General features: G+C 37.1%; 1 protein-coding gene across 1 annotated transcript; it reads left to right on the top strand.

Annotated features, from left to right (window-relative positions):
• The first annotated feature begins 433 nt into the window (after positions 1-433).
• On the top strand, positions 434-16,295 carry LOC124172071. The gene is made up of 5 exons (XM_046551478.1): positions 434-586; positions 3,547-3,714; positions 12,195-12,314; positions 14,419-14,618; positions 16,232-16,295. The coding sequence occupies exons 1-5, from the start codon at positions 494-496 to the stop codon at positions 16,293-16,295; spliced, it is 645 nt and encodes a 214-aa protein (XP_046407434.1). The 5' UTR covers positions 434-493.
• Positions 16,296-18,494: the final 2,199 nt, after the last annotated feature.

Raw genomic sequence — 18,494 nt, 5'->3', positions numbered from 1 at the left:
AAAAATTAAACTTGTCTTTTACCGTGAGCATTCTAAATATATGTTGTATCATCGAAATCTATGTAGCTCCCGTGACGAATCTGGAGATCTCAGTCTATTGTGTGTTGATAATTTCATCGACGATTTAACATATTTACAGATCGAATGAGTGACTGAAATTAAAACATGAATCGTACCGCCGGGATTTTCACCGCTTCATCAGAAAGGGATTCTGTGGATACCTTATGCAGACTATGCATGAAGAATAATGGTTACTTTTACAACATATTCATTTCCAACGTAACTTGCAGAATGACTGTGAAGGATGCTATAAATGGTTTACTTGGGTTAGCAGTAAGTGGTTCGATGCCTACGACTTATTAATTTTTCTTTGTCATATTGCTTTAGTTGTTCACTTTCAGTAGTTTCACCACTTCTCCAATGTATAGCGTGTTGATTTCTATCTTAGGTTGCTCTGGGAGATGGCCTGCCCACCACCCTGTGTCCACCATGTATGAAAAAGCTCACGGAATTCAGTGTTTTCAAAATGACTTGTTTACAATCGGATGCAAAGCTGAGAAAACTTTCTGGGGTGAATTGCTTTAGGGTGAGTACTTTCGTTTATTCTCTTTCGAAGACTGGTGCATGGTATGTTTCGGTAAATGTCAATTGAGAGTCTTTCGTTTGTGTCGACAGCAGTGAGAAATCCAGTTGAATCATTATTTGTGGATTCAACTTGTCAAAGCACTGGTTTGATTTGATTTACTCAAAGTTGTAATTGATTATTCACTTGATGCCACGACTTGAGGAATAGAATGTTGTATGACTTCTTGCAGGCGGTAAATCCAACTTCATTTTAAAAAGTACTTGGATTAGAGATTAAAAATAAATAGAGCATTATTTTTGTTAATTGATAATATTGTAGAACTTTAAAGGCCATCCTACATGATGACGGAATAGTGAAACTAGCCCAGTTTCCCGCAAGCTGTGTTTCTCAATCTCCATGCAAAGTGCTTGCTACCTTGCCGTTGATGTTTCAGTGGTGATAAGTAAAGACGTTTTGTTGTCTCATTCAAGTATGTGTTTGTAAAACAATCATAGATAACAAAGTGGGGCATTCAAGTTTGCCAACTCGTAGAAGGCAATGCACCCACTACGCTATCAAATAATCCCTTTTAATGTATGTGCTCACATGAGTAACCGAAGTATGTTAAAACGAGAAAAATAGCTCCTTCTGCCCACATAGCAACGAACCTCTCAGAGACGTCTCACTATGGTCTTGAATGACTCGAATATCTCGTATGTCTCACAGATGTCTCTGAGATGTAATCGTGAGACGTTCAGGAATTATTAAAAAAACGTATTTAAACGCCATCAATGCCTTCCATGTATATTTTTCGGTGCAAATCTGCAGTTTTGATTATTAAAATCACGACATTTAATATGGGTTTCTTACTTTCAAAAGGTGATCTATCACAAAATTTGACGCTAAAAATAATTGGAAAAAGTAGGCCATAACTGTATAATTTAAATTTAATTATTTTTTGCCTAAATTTGAAGCATACTATATTACAAAGTCTAATGAGACATCTCAGAGACTTATGTGAGACGTCTCAAGAGATGTCGCATAGACCATTTTTTTTCGACATAGTGACATCTCAGACAAGTCTCAGAGATGCCTCTGAAGCTCTCAGAATGTCTCTGAGACGTAACATGTGATATTCGAGATGTCTCAGAGATGTATCCGAGATGTATTTCTGCTATGTGGGTGGTTCCTGCTAATTGTAAGTGTGAACTGAAATGGATCTGTAAGTTGGTGTCCAAGCATAGGCTCAACTGCACACACACAAAATGTGAATTATTGATGTTTTCTCTATTTTATAACAATATATACCTGCTGATGGTTCAAAAACTTTTCTCAATTTTCACGGCTTATAATACGAAAAGAGGAGAGGTACAATGAATGCATAAGTGTTTAAAATTACCGTTAAGCTTAGGAGATGATTGTTGCAATAATGTCATTACAAACGTTGTTAACAATCGTCGTAAAATAAAAAACGATCAGAAGATAGATGTGACGTATCTTTTTAGTATCAATATGTTTAGTATGTTGGTTAGTTACTTTGATGCAAGATTGTATTTACATTTTTGCATAAATATTTTGTTAATATGAGTATGTTGAGCTACAACAATGTATGTAACTTCAGCTATTACAACTTATTTTCTTTATGAGTAAAAATAAAGTTTATTTGAATAATCCATTAGTTAAAATTGCATTCTGTGTTTCAAATTCTCGTGTTATCAAATTCTTAAGTTCTATTTCTATGAATACCAACTAATATATGCACTGAATGTCATGTGTACTGTTTATTTGGTTTTAAAGATGGCTTATTTGGTGAAATACCATATTTTATTAATTGATATGGTTAACCTATGTAACAGTCTTCACAATCGTGGCTTTCCTTATAATATCTTTCATTTTTAGGGGTTGTTCAGGAAAGTTTTTTTTGTAAAATTGGCCCTGGGTATTTAGATAATTATGATAAATTTTGAGGTATGTTTTGTTTAACCAAAATATGTTTTCAATAGCTTATTTTGTTAGTTGTTTACCTTTCCAGGAAAATGTTTTTGTAAGTGTTTCTTTGAACAGGGAATGGATTGTTATTCCACTTAGTAAGTAAATTTTGTTACATGAATTATGATTATATAGTCAGAAATTAACTCAAGTGCTCAGAATGGAATGAATTTGATGTTTTGTATTTTTTTTCTGTTTTACTTTCAAATTTATGCAGATTACTTTGGCCAAGAACTTTTAACATATATCTTGAACTCAAAAAGCATGTTAACTGTATATACTTTTATAAGTGATGTATTTGAAGATTAAAAATCTCCTAAATTATTAAAGGTTTCATCCACCAGACTATTTATGTGGAGCTGTTAGACTTTCCTAGATTCTCATTTGTCTTCTTCGCTATGCCGTACACTACTCAGTGCATTGGCTGTTCAGGCATTGCTCTCTTGCCCCTTGAAATTGGCCCCATACCTCTCTAATTGCTGTCTCTTCTATGATGTTTTGAGTCCTAGAACAATTTTTTCTCCTCTTTACCGCTTTTCTTAAGTCTCCCATCCAATATCAGGCTGATGATTTCATACCCTTCGGCCTAAGAAAGTGGCCAAAATATAAGATATATCTCTTCTCTTCCTAGGTCGGTATTTGAGTGCATAGAAACAGGAGTTCAATTCCAATAGAAATGAATCAAAAACATATTCCCCATCAACGATTCATGTTTAAAGACACGTCTGTTGAAAATATTTGTGTATTTTCTTTCTTTCATGCCTCATTTATGTCATAATACGGCCACTATGTGAACTGAGTATACCAAGTTATCTCCTGCCTAATTTGGTTTCAGCAGCTTTTTAGCTTTTGAGTTTTGGATAAAGAAAAACATGTCAAGCTTTACATAAATGCTTGGATATTGCATTGAAAATCCTATTTCATCAATATAAGGAGTATGCTTCAATTGTTGACTATGAATTAAGTGAATTCCACTGTCACCGTATCCACAGAGTATCCAAGGAGGGGAGGCAGCTGATGACGAGTTGGGGACTCCTGGTGACACAAAAGACTTCATTCAGGATGAGATAGAAGGCACCTCACATCTCACTTGCTCAGCCCAAAGGACTGAAATATACATTCCTGTGGAAGACTCCCAACAACTCGGATCTAATATGTTGGTAAGTTTTATTCTCATCCACAGTGAAACCTGAGTTTAATGACCCTGAGTTGTTTACATTTACTTGGTTGTTTGACGTAAGTGGCTTTGTGCAGTGTAAATGGATGCATTTCTACGGGAAGTCACCTTCACTTGTGGGAATTGGGAGACCAGCTGCCATGAGATGAAGAATGCAGGGCAGCTCCCTATTAAATAACAATAAGAGAAAAAGTAGGCCAATTGAAAAATAATGACAATTTTATAGTTTGGAGCAATGAAATAAATTTGCAGTATGATTTTATATATTTTTCAGTGTATCTATTTTTCTTGAGTAATTTATGTATTTGTATAAGATAGCTAGCTATTAGCACATTCATTACGGATGCGATTTTCATTAAAGTCATCAGAATCGACCGATAAAATAATAAAGACAAAGAGAGAGTTTTCCACAACATACCTTCAGTTCAAACAAGGCTATTTACATAAGGCGTGCACGGTTCGAAAAAGGGTTTCTTGCTGGAGGTCATACGCACAATCAAAAAACTTTCGAATGGATATTAGTTGCTTAAAAAGGTGGAGAATGGCCTCCTGGCCCGACTGGCAGAGCACTTGTATTGACTAGCTACATATATTGACTTGGACGGGACTACGTCAATGGACATGTTCCAAGCGGAATGTGTTAAAAATGAGATAAGGAGAAATTAGGCAACTTGAAGAATGACGGCAATTTCACAAATTAGAACAGTATAAATTAATAAGACCTATGATTTTGTTATATTTTGGGGAAAAAATTTTCTCGAGCTATATCTGCATTTTTTTACAGCTTGCTAGGTACCTGGTAACAGATTCACTATGCACAAAATCATAATTTTCAATGAGAAGGAAAATGTCCCATTCATATAAAATCCACCCCGATGCCAGACGAAAATCACAGCTGTACCCAATGGCAGAAGTTCTATGAAGAAAAATGCCTGTTGGCTCCGCCTGACATCTGGTGAGAAAGGGTTAAAAGGAAAGGATGCATGGAGGAAAATCAGGACACTTGAAATGTAATTGCAAATTCATAATTTGGAACTAAAGAACTTAATAAGCACTGTGGTTTTGTTTTTGGTTGTGGATCTAACTTTTTGATGCAATTTTTAGCATTTTTGACAGTGCGAAGTTTTTAATTTTTACTGAGGCCATGTTCAAATCCACCATGAATGCACTCTTGTGCTCTAACCAGCACTTTTTGATGGTCACATTTGGGAAGTGACGTCCAATGGTGCGATTCCAGTCAACTCCGGTCCTGCTCTGAAGAGCGCATAGTCGAAGAGCAAGAGGAATGGTGAGCATTCACCCTTACTTGCTCAACACAGGTAGAAATTTCTGTTCACTATGTGAATACCGATAGGATATGATTTGAGGCAGTGAGTTGGTTTTTTAAATTGTTCATGATGAATCGAGTGAATATCAAATCCAAATTAATCTAGTATAAATGTGAATCTCAGTGTGTCCAGCTACAGCAACAGGAAAATCGGGATTTATGCAAGAATTTTAAGTATCTAGAATTATGCATTAAATATCATGAAAATTTTCTCCAGCCTGAAATTTAAAATTCATTTCAGGCGTAATTTTTCAAGTGCAATGGCCATTTTCTGGCGTAAAATGTGTTTGTGGTAATCATAAATGCAGTAGCTGAGTGGAATTTTTATAGCTGCATCGAAATGTGGAATGTCAGACCAGAGTATGGAATCGAAATTCCTTGCACTCTTGTCTCAAGTAAGATTGAAAAACTCAAAGAATAGGACAGGTGACATCAGCATTTACTTATGAGGTTGAAGTAGCTTCTTGGCTTGCATAGAATAAATTTAAATGATTAAATTAAATTTGATAATGAAGTGTGTGTTAACTGATCCATTCCTTGGCCTTATAAATTTCTAATCTATCACAGTAATCACGTAACATCAACCTAAAAACTTTCCCTGGAAAAATCACGAATAATGGAGATTGTTCTGCTTTGGTTGGCTAGACACTAAATCTTTCAACTTACTGTATTTAAATTGTTATGATGGTATCTTTTCACAGTAGTTAATACTTTTAATTTTAATGACATATTTATTAAATTGTGATCTGATTTAAAACCTCTTCAATTTGTCTGAACATTACCCTGTACGATATTTGCTGTCCAAAATTAATAAATTTATTGTAAAGTGTAATGGTTACAATTGGTGCCACTCCCTGTTGCCTCTGCCACATTTTATATGTTATCTATTCCACAATTCCATTTAGTGCAGTAATATATTTCAATAATTAATGAACAACAGCAATGACATTGTCGTAGTGCAAATATTCACTTATTGACTTTTTTCAGTTTCAAAGTCGCCGCTCCACAGTGGTGGCACCACTTGTAATCCGAGCAGGAAAGAGCAAAAGAGTCCACGAGAGTGTAAGAGCATAAGAGGGTAGGGTGCACCCTATGGATTGGAACACGGCCTGAGGCATTGTTTACTTTGTTTCTCTTGGTGGTCCACTGGGTTGAAATTAGAGAAAGTACCCTTTCTGCAGTTGTATTTTCCCATGGTTGGCTTAAGAAATATTCAGAAATTTTGTTGAAAGTTCTGAGTGGCTATTAACAGATTATTATACTTATAATCATGATACTAAAAAGGGAGGACTTTTCCCATTCTTAAAAAATCTGACAAGACTATCAATGAAGACTATGTATAAAGAATGACACGTCTGGACCAACCCGAATGTATGGTACCCCTATATGAAGGCATCATCAATACATTATTTCATTTCATTTATTTACGGGATAACCAATTAACGATATTCGCATGTACAACATCACAGATGATAGAACATAGAAAAAAGATAACACATTTAATGAAGCCATTAAATAATAAATTAAAAAATCTATAAAGAATTGCTTATCCAACAAAAAAATATTTAGGCAGATACAATAATACTGTAGCCGTTGCCGTTTGGCTAGGTACATGGTGAAGTAAAGAGGCATTTACGAGGTAGGGAAGGCTTGCGTAAGTTATGAAGGGTCTAATAAATAATGTAAAGTGTTTTTTAATGTTATGTAAATGATTATGTAATTTTGTGTGAATGTGTGTGTGAATGCAAAATGACGAATGAATGACCAGATTTTGTATTTTCCCGTCCCCCTCAATCCCTCCCAAAATTCTCCCGTCTACGAAGTGGAAAGTTCCGGTGCGTACGTGATGCGTAGCAGGTTTCTCCCCATCCCACTATGAAGCCAGAACACCTGCGTACGGAGATGATGAAATCCTCCAACCCCCACCCTCCACAGAAACCACCCCTCCTCCCCTACGGAAGAATAGCCGAGAAAACCCGATGTCCGGGGTTTTTTTCCGCTCACCCATCCCACTCCCAGAAAGTGGCTATATAAGCGAATTGCGGACAACGTGCAAGAATCATTCTATTGAAGATATCGGCCGGAGGCTCTGCACAACCGACCATCCCATTCTGTAAAGAGAGAGAAAGAGAGAGAGGCAGCCCAGCGTGGAAAAAGACGCGAGTATTAAACGGCGGTGACTTTGGAAAGAGGAGATAAGACGGTATCTTCCGAGCACGCGCAGCAGAAGACGTCAATCCACGGCGCCAACACAGGAGTTCTCTCATCCTACAGCAATACTAGTCGCAGCATCGAGCCAGCCGAGGAAATCTTCCCCACCAACAAATCAGCGAGTGATAAGTACTCTAGCCACCAATATCCCCAAATTTTCAACAAAATCAGAAGAGTCCCACTCCCCATTCCCCTCTTTCTTCCGTTCAAGAGAAGAAGAACAGTGATACTTTCCCATACATTTTTTTATATTTTTTTTTTGAGTTCCCCCGTGTCCCCGTGTGTGTGTGTGAATGATTAATGGTAGTTTGTAGGACAATAAGAATTTATTTGAAATTGGCGTTTGTCATTTTTCAAGCATTTTTATAATATTTCACGCCAACAATTGTAATCAGGGTTTATTTTATTTTCTGTCATTTGTTAATTAATGTTATTAGGTTCGTAACTGGCCAGTAGCAGTAATTTAATTTGTGTTATTCAAAAGACTAATTCATTTATGTATTTTTTGAGACATTTTCTAATTGAAGTGCTCATTAAACGTGTTGGAATTGTAAACGGTTACGTAAGCTTTCATTATTTCGTACGCGCCAGCCTCCATTCAGCAAGTGAACCTACCCCAAATTATCTTTCCCTTTCTTTTCCCATCCCTCCATTTCCCCTAGCCATCGAACCCCGGCTCGCTCACCTTGAGCAATCCCTCCAAACCATCCTCCCCCACCCCTCAGAAAGTGAACCCGGACGGACGACGGAAAGGTGGGTTACACATAATTGGCGACCGAACGCGGGGCAGTGTTAGATGGGAAGGCGGTTGCTACGATTTCACTGTTAGGTTGCGTCATAGTTCCGATTCGTTCCCGAGCTATTTTGCTTTGAAGTGTTTTATTTTTCCAACAGGTTGTGTGATTTTTCTCTGTCCGCGTAGTTCAAATCTGAATCTGAGATCCCGAATTCATTGTCCATTACGATATTTTGTCCGCGAATCCCAGTTTATTGTAGTGTCCTCCCAATTTTTTTCAGTGATTGGCCTAAGTAATTTAGAACGTAATGGATCACAAGGGCAAGAGTTTTCAGACTTATAGGGAGCCAAGTACCTATAATGAAGACGAGTCGGAGGGAGAGAAGTCGGTAGGGGTAGTTGATATTTCCAGTGATGAAGGTGACCCTATCGTAGGAGGTGGTGAATCAGAGAGTAGGCCGGAAGGTGAAGCCTCAGGAGGTCTAGAAAACCCAAGTGATATGCAGAAATTATTTGATTTGCTCGCGGGAATGAAGGGTGAAATTACTAAACAGGCAGAAGAGAGCAGGAGTAATTAAGCAGAAATGAAGGGTGAAATTACTAAACAGGCAGAAGAAAGCAGGAGTAATTTAGCAGAAATGAAGGGTGAAATTACTAAACAGGCAGATGAGACCCGAAGTAGCTTAGCGGAAATGAAGACTGAAATTGCCAAACAAGCCGAAAAACTTGATAAGCAGGCTGAAGAGAGTAGGAATAATTTCGCGGGATTGAGAGAAGAAATCAATGAGAAATTTAATACACAGGCAGAAAAGTTTGAGAATAATTGGGCTAAAATTAAAGAGGAGATTAATGAAGTCAGGGAGGAAGGTGAGAGAACCCGTGAGAAATTAGAAAACAGCATGGAAACATTAAAATAGCCTTCAATAGTAATGTAAACATGAAGGAAGCACGTTTCCTTGATGTTGAGTGAGTGTGTGTGTCTCTCAACCTATTGAAATCAGAAACTATTGCATCGTACCTTTAACTATCACAAAATGTCCTTTGAAATATTTGAGTGCTTGTCACTCTACCGAAGAAACCCTAGCAAAGCACCTTCAACCATCACGGCGGCTTCCTCCGAGCTGAGTGCGTATAATGGTTTTCCAGTTTAGAGGCTCGGGTTGGTCACTACAATGGATTCTTCCATTCCACCAAACCAACAAAGTATTTGTTTTGACTGCTACTTGATCCTTACGTTACGGCCATAGGCGGCTATTTTCATGTTTCATGATTGAAGCTGTAGATCTCGCTTTACCTGTCTCAAGCACTATTTGACATGTGTACGAAGGTGCAGGAAAAATTGTGTCGTGAATGGGAGTGAAATGCTAGAACACATGCGAGAATGTGTGGGTGTTAGATGGTAAAATAGCCCCTGTTCTAATTCCGTTCTTGCATTTGTGCAATTCCACGCGATTTTAGAAATAAATGCCATTTTAACCTGAGCAATTCTGTGCCTAGTGTAAAACGGCCTCATCAAATATATTGGATGTTTTCAATCTTGCATCACTTGTATTTTTCCATCATTGTGCCATGCCAACTGCATTGATGCCCATAGATGTAAACAGCCCAGAGAAAAATCAGTCTATGATCCAGAATATGGAAATTCTATTGCCTGGAATATTCTTCTATCCTGTAATAAAATTTCTGTAACATCACTTATTTTTAAATATATCTATAGATTTTGGTGAGATATACGTGTAGTATAGACAAATATTTGATGAAAAGAATTTTTCTTTCATGGAATGTATTGTTTTTCTCATAATGAGGAAAAATATTACTAAAGTAATTGTTTAGAAATTGTTAAGTAACTGACTTAAGGTGACAATGTCATGGTAGACTTCTTGCAATTCTGTCTATATTAAGATGGATTCACTGATAATGAGGATTGCACTTCACCCCATTACAAATAATGAGAAAAGACTAATCTCTCTGCACCTGTTGATGTGCTGTGGACATTTTTTTTAAATAAATAATAATGCACTACAAATGACAATATAAATTAAACTTCAATGGGATGGAATCGTGTCTCATTAATGTTATCACGTTGACTATTATGCTTTTTCACTCTCCATTGGTAGCATCCAAGCTGCATTCTCATCACTTGAGCAGGGAATTTAAGTTCAAGGCAGACGACGTCACTGCCTCGATTCCAACGTACATCTAGTGTCTCGATGATAACATGGTAATTTGTTATGTGACTTGTATATGATCAGGCATTATTACTGTGTGTATATTTACATGCCAAAAATCAATAAGGGGTAGCTCTTCCCATGACCTCTCATAGGTGCCAAAAGTTAAAAATATTAAGATAAATTTTATATCATTTTAAAGTATGGTAAACTTTTCTTCCTAGGCTCACTGATGTATAAATTTTCCAGCTAACTACATACATGTAATGATTACGTGAGCCTAAGAAAGACCTTGCTACCTACATGCCCTGGTATTTGCTCTAAGTGGTCATTATTGATGCCTACCTTGTACTTACAACTCCCTTCATGGCAGTAGCCTTTGGTAAATCGAAGTTACTATTTTTAGTAATTTCATTTCAATCATCACTTTTTGATGGCATTGATGACGTTTTGTGTCTGGGGAAACAAAGGTGTCCACGTTAATGAAGCAATAAACTTAAGAATGCCTTGTTAGAATATAGATGTCGTCACTTCAGGCGAAGTGTGTGATATGGGTTCACTAAAGTTGCTACTCGGGCCAGTGATGGTAGAGAAACACAAGTTTCATGGGAAAATGATCAATGAAGAGACATTTCATCTAAAATTTTATATGGGGTAATAAAATCCATGTAATTCAAACCATGTCAATGCTAATTATTGTGATCCTAAATACCCTATTGCATATTCGGGAAAAAATTAAGGCTCTGCACTTATCACATCTTCATCCAGAAAGACATATTGAGCCGTAATTTATTCATTATTTAAAAAAATCGGAAATATCTGTCGAAATTCATGTAGAGCAAGAAATAAACTATAAATAGGGAATAACCTAATTGTAAGTCTCTAATATAACTTAATTTGCTGCTTATTTCATTCTATAAAAACTTATTAAATAATTATGCGTTTCATCGTACTATTTTGGTTGTACTTATGTTTACTGATTAGTTTTTAATGTCTGAATCACATTCAGTATCACCATGGTCCACAAAAAGCCAATTAACTGAAAAATAAAGCATCAAAGCAATTTTGGATAGTACTTAGCGTGAGATTCATGCACCCATGCCGGTCATTGTTGTTATCAATTTGAAGTTTAAGGTCTGAAGTTGGCTAAATCAACATAAAAATTAGGGCGTGTTTTTCTCCATTTCAATTATTGGGAGATGTGCTGTATGATTATGTATTGCTCAGTGTTTTAGTCATACCAGTGTAAATGAAGTGAACACATATAGACTGGTCTCCACAGTGGTTATCTGCAGTTGATCTCTCTAGTCTGGAACTGGAAATTTTCACTGCTTTTGAAGATCATGTTCCTTAAACTACCATTGCATTCAAAGTTGTTACCAGAATTTTTTAAAATTTTATTTATTACTTGAATTTCTGATGTGCTATTAATGTCATGACAATGACAATTAGCCGCCGTGTTTTTAGGGTGTAAGGCATGCAAGCCTTATGAGCTGTTTAGTTAAAAAAATGGCCATATGTAGGCTTGATAATGCATATGTAGGGCAAGATCAGTTTATGCTGAGGCTGATGATGTTCCAAGGGTCAGGTGGACCTGCAATGTCGATGAAACAAATAAATGTGAACAAGTGATGACAATGGCTTTATCTTTATTGATTGATGGAATTCAGGACTTCAAAGTCCTCTCCTACAATCAAGCTGAGGACACGCAAATATTCCAAGTCCTGGGTGGGGTTATGCCACCCATTTGGGATTCAAACCTGTAACCTCTGAGTTGAAAGGTGAAGAAGTTACCCACTTCTACTTTGGCTAGCACATTTAGAAGCATTCCACACCAAGGTGTGAAGATTAAACTGGTCATGTCTACCATTTCATTTTAGGTTGTCACTAAAATCTTGTGCAAACATGATTTCAGCCAGCTTGAGTGGTTCTAGGTGAAAGAGGAGGTTTTATTGTTGTTATTTATAACTATTCACATGTTTATTTTGCCCCATTGATTGGCACCCAGCATTATCTTCTAGGAAACTCTGAAAGAGGAGAATGAAGACCCTCTCAGTGAAGGTAAATATCCTGAGATGCACACTCTGGATCCAGCTAGAATTTCAAGAAATGCTTTAGACCAATTGGCAACTGATGAATTGGTAAGTTCACGTTTGCTTTGTTAACCCTTAGGCGGCGGGAACGTTTTTAAACGTTCTGCATGGTGAGTGCGGGAAAAACGTTTTTCTACGTTTGACCAGATTTTCTTACCACTGGCAGACTTTCCTTAAGATTTTATTGCCGTCCTTTATGCGGTTGCTTGAACTCGGCCCAACCTAGTGGCAGAGAGCACAAAGGCGTCTTATGAGGACTGGGTACCCTCACCACGGGGAGCGCTACCCAGATTATCCCTCTCCCAGAGAGAGAGGTCTCTCTGCTCTCCGCGGCACATTCACGAAGAAAACAATTCCAATGAATCCTTGCATTTCCTAGGAATTTTTAAATCTTTTTGTTGTCCATTATCCGGGGAAACTTATTTGAAAGCATTGGTTATTCTTTCTTATACTTTTGGTGGTGGGTCTGTCGCACCTGCTTAATTACCAAGGACATTTCTTTCCTTTGAGTATTATATTCTCGTTCTGGATTTTCCACCGAATGGGTTTCCCTTCGAATATCCTCTCTTTTCCACATGCTCTATTGATCTTTGCTCAGTTTTTCCAGAGTTTCGGTGGTGTATGTTTGCTCCTAATCCCCCAGAGAGAAGACCCCACAGAGAGCATGTTTCATGTGTAATAATACCAAAAAAAGGGATCAAAAGAGAAAAGACACGCACTTTTGGTGCGAAGACTGTCAGAAAGCTCTATGTATGGGTTGTTTTGGAGATTATCATTCAAATATTGATTTCTAAGTGCCAAAAATACAATAATTTCTAAAAAGAATGCCTATTATAACCTTTATTATCCATTACCTTTACCTACGGCATCTAAATGCTCCCCAAAGTTCAAGTCGGCTGAAGTATGGTTGAAATATTGAGGAATTTGGTTAAAAATCAATGGATTTTATTACTGTTTGATATAAAATCGCTCATAAAAATGTCATACTGGCCAAATTTGAGGAAAAAATCCATTTACATTCAATTTAGAAAAAGTAACGTTCAAATATTTTAATTCCAATTATGATTCTTAGAAAGGGCTCAATTGTATTCATGGTCTGTCGTCAGGGGGTAGGGTCTGTAGTCCCGGATTATGAGGGTCCACTACCTGCTAGACACACGCCCGGGATCCTTGGAAAAATATCTCCCCGTTCGTGTCCCGCACACAGTGGAAGGAAAATTTTGATGATCCCGCAGCTAATGGGTTAAGCATAGTTTTGCTACTACACAAATTCAGTCCTCGATGGAATAATGAAATATCATTTACCATAGTAACAATACCTTTTCCCTTCCTTTATCAAATGTGAATAAGTAAATGTTACATGTGTCATGAGTCTTAATTAGAACTTTCACTGTTTCTCATGGTGTTGGTTAAAGAAAAACTTTTCCACTATGTTGACTTGCTAATTTTTGTCTACAATCTACGTTTCCTGACCTATTTTGGTTGCTTTTTCAAGGAGGATTAAGGGAATCACAGTTCCTTAAGTTTTGGCCCATAAGTTCAAAAGTTTTTTTTAGTAACAAAGAGATTTGTCATTCTTGACGAAATCATTCAAAATGAATGTGTCATTGCACTGAACAGAATGGGGGCATACAGCTGCTCTGATCATACACCTTTGCTCACTGAGCAAGTGATACCATCTTTGGAGAGGGTATTGGATGTTGGCAAACCAGGTTGGTTGTTGAAATGCATCAATTATTTTCCATTAGCTGATTTTGATGGAGCATGTTGTATATTCAACTTTGATTGAAATGAAATGTTGTGATTCCTTTAATGGATGAAATCAACATTTTTGTACTCCGTCTGTACATGTAGAAAAAATTCTTGGTTGCCGATGAATGATGTCATGAGACCATCATGTCTCAAAATATTGCTGATAAATTTGTTCTTCCTTCTTTAGAAGATTTTCCTATGGTTAATATAAAAGGTAGAGTAACTTAATGGACCATTTTTTTATCAATAAATTTATCCTGCCTTCCTCTCTGAGGTCAGAATAGCAATTCAGGGAATTTTTCATTTAAGCATACATTTGATGTTTTGGTTGTGATCTTTTGCTTCTCGTACCGATTGGTGAAAACCCATGTTAAGGAAGTGTTAATTCTCTTTCTATCAGAGTGGCATGGCAACATGTGGGTCCCCTGGTGTAAAAGCAGATCAGACCAGTGATGATGAAGGAGGATGTGTGCACAATTATAGCACGGATGCGGCCACAGATGACCTTGTGGCCCAAGCCTCTGCTCAGGTAATAAGCATAATAATAATATTTAAATTGGTCCAGGGATTTGTTTGGACAAATATAGGACATGTCAATGAGTATGTAAGGTACAAAAACAGTACGAAGGAAGAAAGCAAAAAATATTTATGTGAAGAAATTCATCATAATTATAAAAATACTTTTTTGTGCAAACATTTGCAGCATACATGTACACACAAGTTTGAGGTAATATAGTCCATTTTTGATGTAGAGTGAGTCATGCTGTTTATGTAGACATTTTACCTATGAGCTCCAGTATCCTTATATGAATTTTGAATAGTATTTTATAGTTGGTTCTAGGGCCCGAGATGAGGATACTAAACATCGCATTCAGGTAGAATACACTATAATAAATTGAAAAAAATACATCAATAACTAGTTTCTCTGATAGAATAAAAATACAAGTAGATGTCATTTTTCTGTGGAGCTTCTGAATTTGTTGCTCCTAGGAGACTTGATTACCATGTTTTACACCCAAATAAGGAGAACTGAAATGTTGTGGGATATTCATCAACTTTTACTGGAATCAGTCAGTGTGTAGCTGGTTGCATACAATTTTGAGGCGCATGCATTAGTAAACCTTACAATTTTGTAAAATTATTGAGATTATTGCCTTAAAAAGTTATATTAATGTGCTTAAAGTAATACAAATTTAATACACGTACTACTCATGATACACCCCTAAAAACGCACATTAAATCTAAATGTTATGATAATAGTATCTTTACAATCGTTTTAGGCTAAAGAGGGGTTTTTAATCCTCTGTACTTTGGATTAGATTGGCAGTGGAATGAGGAAAACTAGCAGTTATTATTTGCATGCAATGAATGCTCCTTTATACTCCTTAGCTATTTATTGACTGGCTCACTACAGAATAAAAACCTGTGCTATACCGACATGGAATTACAACCCCTTGGATCAGGGTAGTAACCTTGGTAGGTGAAAGAATGGTAGGGTAAATGTCAAAAAAAGCAGGGACTATGATTATCACCTGCAAAACGCAGAAGAATTTGAAAAGGCTACCATGGAAATTCAAGGTTGGTAGTAAGTCCAGTCATTGCAGTATGATGAGCTAACAATGTGATACATTGTAGTCAAGTGAGTAACCACATCTCATCCATGTCTCAGCAAGGCATGCTTTGTATTTTTCTGTACTCTTGTGAGTGATCTGCCCAAAATTGAATCTTATATCTATATTTTCAAAGACTAATAAGAATTTAGAGAGTGATAAAAACATCTAGTGGAAAAATCCTCTGAATACAAACACTTTTTGCTTGCATTGAAAATTAGTCAAAGTAAACAATAATAAAGGCAACAATATCTTGAAGCAATTCAAATAACACATGAATCTCAGTCACATTGAGGCATTACACAAATAATTGTTAACACAGAATAATTGATATTTTACTTGTTACTAATCCTACATTTTCTTGATAAGATGAGAGTTTTTTTCTTTTTCGAGTTCTGTGATAGATTATTGTACAAATATTGCATGTAAATGTGTAACACAAGCTGTTAAGGTGTTAATATTACAGAAGTGTATGTGTTGAGTTGGTGAGTAGATTTTTTCAATAGTATAAATAGGAATCAATTTTTTTGTGAACTCACGAAGCTATTTCTATATACCTGTATCCCGGTTTTATAATGATGCTGATTTTGGACTCATATGCAGGCACAGGCCTCATCATCTTCCCAAGGTGAAGAAGTGGATGCTGAAGGCACAAGAGCCATTGTGATAGACCTTGACACTCTGCTGGTTTTGACCAAGAAAGAACTATCTCCCAAGGAGACTGATGCCACTGAGGTATGCATGAAATTCTCAGTTAATTAAATTAATGGATGAAAGTGATGTATGGGAGAAATCCTGAATTTCAAGTACTGTAAACTTGGGCACTTGAGCTCAGGTTTTGAAACCTTAACAAATTGAAGTACTTCAACGCTTCGAAATAGGCAAATTTTAAAGTATAATAAAAATTTAGAACGTAGGTTTCCATAGCGATGGTTTGATCTCTGCATTTCTTCAGGGTTTTTTTTTGTGTCAGCTGTTTGGTTGGCAACAGTGTCGCTGGCTATCCTGCCAGCGTCTTCAGGTCGAAGGGCCTGAAGACCTGAAGACACTGGCAGGATAGCCAGCAAAACTGTTGTCAACCAAACAGCTGACACGAAAAAAAAACCCTGAAGAAATGCAGAGATAAAGTAAAAATTATAATTTCAATGAAAATTTTTACAAAACTAACTGAATAAGAATGAAAGATATTTCAGAAATTCAGAAAACCCAAGAAAAAATTATCCTGCATAAAGGATTTTTCTAATAATTACCATTCAATAAAGTTGTGTTTATGCAATTCTGGGGATTTATGGGTTGAATTAATGGATTAAAGTGATGTTTGGGGAAATCCTGAATTTGCAGTACTGTAAACTCGGGCCTTTGAGCCCAAATTTGTAGATCTTTATCATTATTTTCAAAAATAGGTTAAATGTATTGTAAACCATGCCCCTTGGCAATTTGATAGAATTGATTCAATATCGTGTGTTATTATGTGTGTATGTTTGTGCGTAGTGAATATTGAATGGAGTGTTGAGTGTTTCCACCTCCCACCTTGGTTGCCCGCCTCACTGATCTCGACTGATTCACGTATAAGATGCAGATGGTATTCTTTCATCTTCGCGAATACCCACGTAGCGTTAAACATTATTTCTTGCACAGCAATTCCCAAAAACAACCACCAACATTAATAAAGGAAGCTGTGAAAATCTTCATACCAAACTTAAACCATTATTTTCAAAAATAGGCACAATGTATTGTAACCTATGCTGCTTGGCATAGTTCTTGGGTAACTTAAAATAAGCGTTCACAAGGCAAGGAGAACTGATTCAATATCGTGTGAAAATATCTGTGTGTATACAATTATGATTGAGTGGAGTGCTGAGTGTTTCCCCCTCCCACCACGATTCCCCGCTTTCCCAATTTTGGGGTTTTTCCGTGATGTGTACCGTGACCACATTTTTCCCAATCCTCTCCCCGCAAACAACACCTGTGAAAAGCGAATAGAGGGTGACACTACCTGCATCCATTCCTTCTACAAAATAAGAACATGCTTTGGCAATCCCCCCTCCCCGTGGTGAGGATTCTATGAAAACACGCTTCTTCCTAAGTTCCCCCAGTTGCCCCGACCTCAGAAAACTAACACACTCTGTTTAATGAAATACGGACAAATTTCAGCTTGAGGAGAAATATCAACCACGGCTTAGTGATGCAGCCGAAGGCTATGCCAGACAGCTGGAGGTGTGTTGCCTGTCAGATGGAGGAGAGGTAGAAAGAGAAGAGAATCGTGGAGGTTAGACTGTGAGGTGAAGAGTGGCGAAGAAGAGGAAATAGGAGAACTGAATGGTAGATATCCCGGACCAAGAGAAATAATGTCAACTCACGACGACTTGAATTAAATATTCTATCACCCCACGGTGAATGAAGACGCTGCAGGAGCCATCCCAGTACATGACGGAGAGCTGATAAGTCAAACTGTTATCCCATATGACTTCCCCCAGCTAAGAAGATTCATCAAGAAATCCCCTTTATAATCAAGAATGGAAGAACTAACTCTGAAGAAGACCCCTTGCCCCGCAATATTTGTACCTAACATTTTGTTTATTATTTTGGCCCACCCTTTTTCCCCAGAAAGGAGTGTATGTTTTAGTATTTAGGCAGGGTTCCCACTCAACAGTGAAAACCTTAAAACCGTGAATAAGCCGTGAATTTCGTCCATCGTGAAAAAAACCTGGAAAAAGCCGTGAATTTCGCCATGAAACCTTAAAAATATCTTAATATTGATAATAATACTACGATTGACTGATCAAATTCGATATTTTAATCTTGTTTCATGGTCAGGCACGCGCAGACTCTTAGTCTACGCATTTCTCTACTTACGAATATTCGA

Source organism: Ischnura elegans (genome assembly GCF_921293095.1).
Source record: "Ischnura elegans chromosome 13 unlocalized genomic scaffold, ioIscEleg1.1 SUPER_13_unloc_1, whole genome shotgun sequence".
Lineage (NCBI taxonomy): Eukaryota > Metazoa > Arthropoda > Insecta > Odonata > Coenagrionidae > Ischnura > Ischnura elegans.
This window is presented reverse-complemented; position numbering and strand designations above follow the sequence as displayed.

Coding starts and splice junctions, on each gene's coding strand:
- LOC124172071 (XM_046551478.1), top strand. CDS start 494: ATGAAAAAGCTCACGGAATTCAGTGTTTTCAAAATGACTTGTTTACAA. Junction 12,315..14,418: donor AATTGGCAACTGATGAATTG/GTAAGTTCACGT, acceptor TCTTTCTATCAG/AGTGGCATGGCAACATGTGG. Junction 14,619..16,231: donor AATATAGGACATGTCAATGA/GTATGTAAGGTA, acceptor ACTCATATGCAG/GCACAGGCCTCATCATCTTC.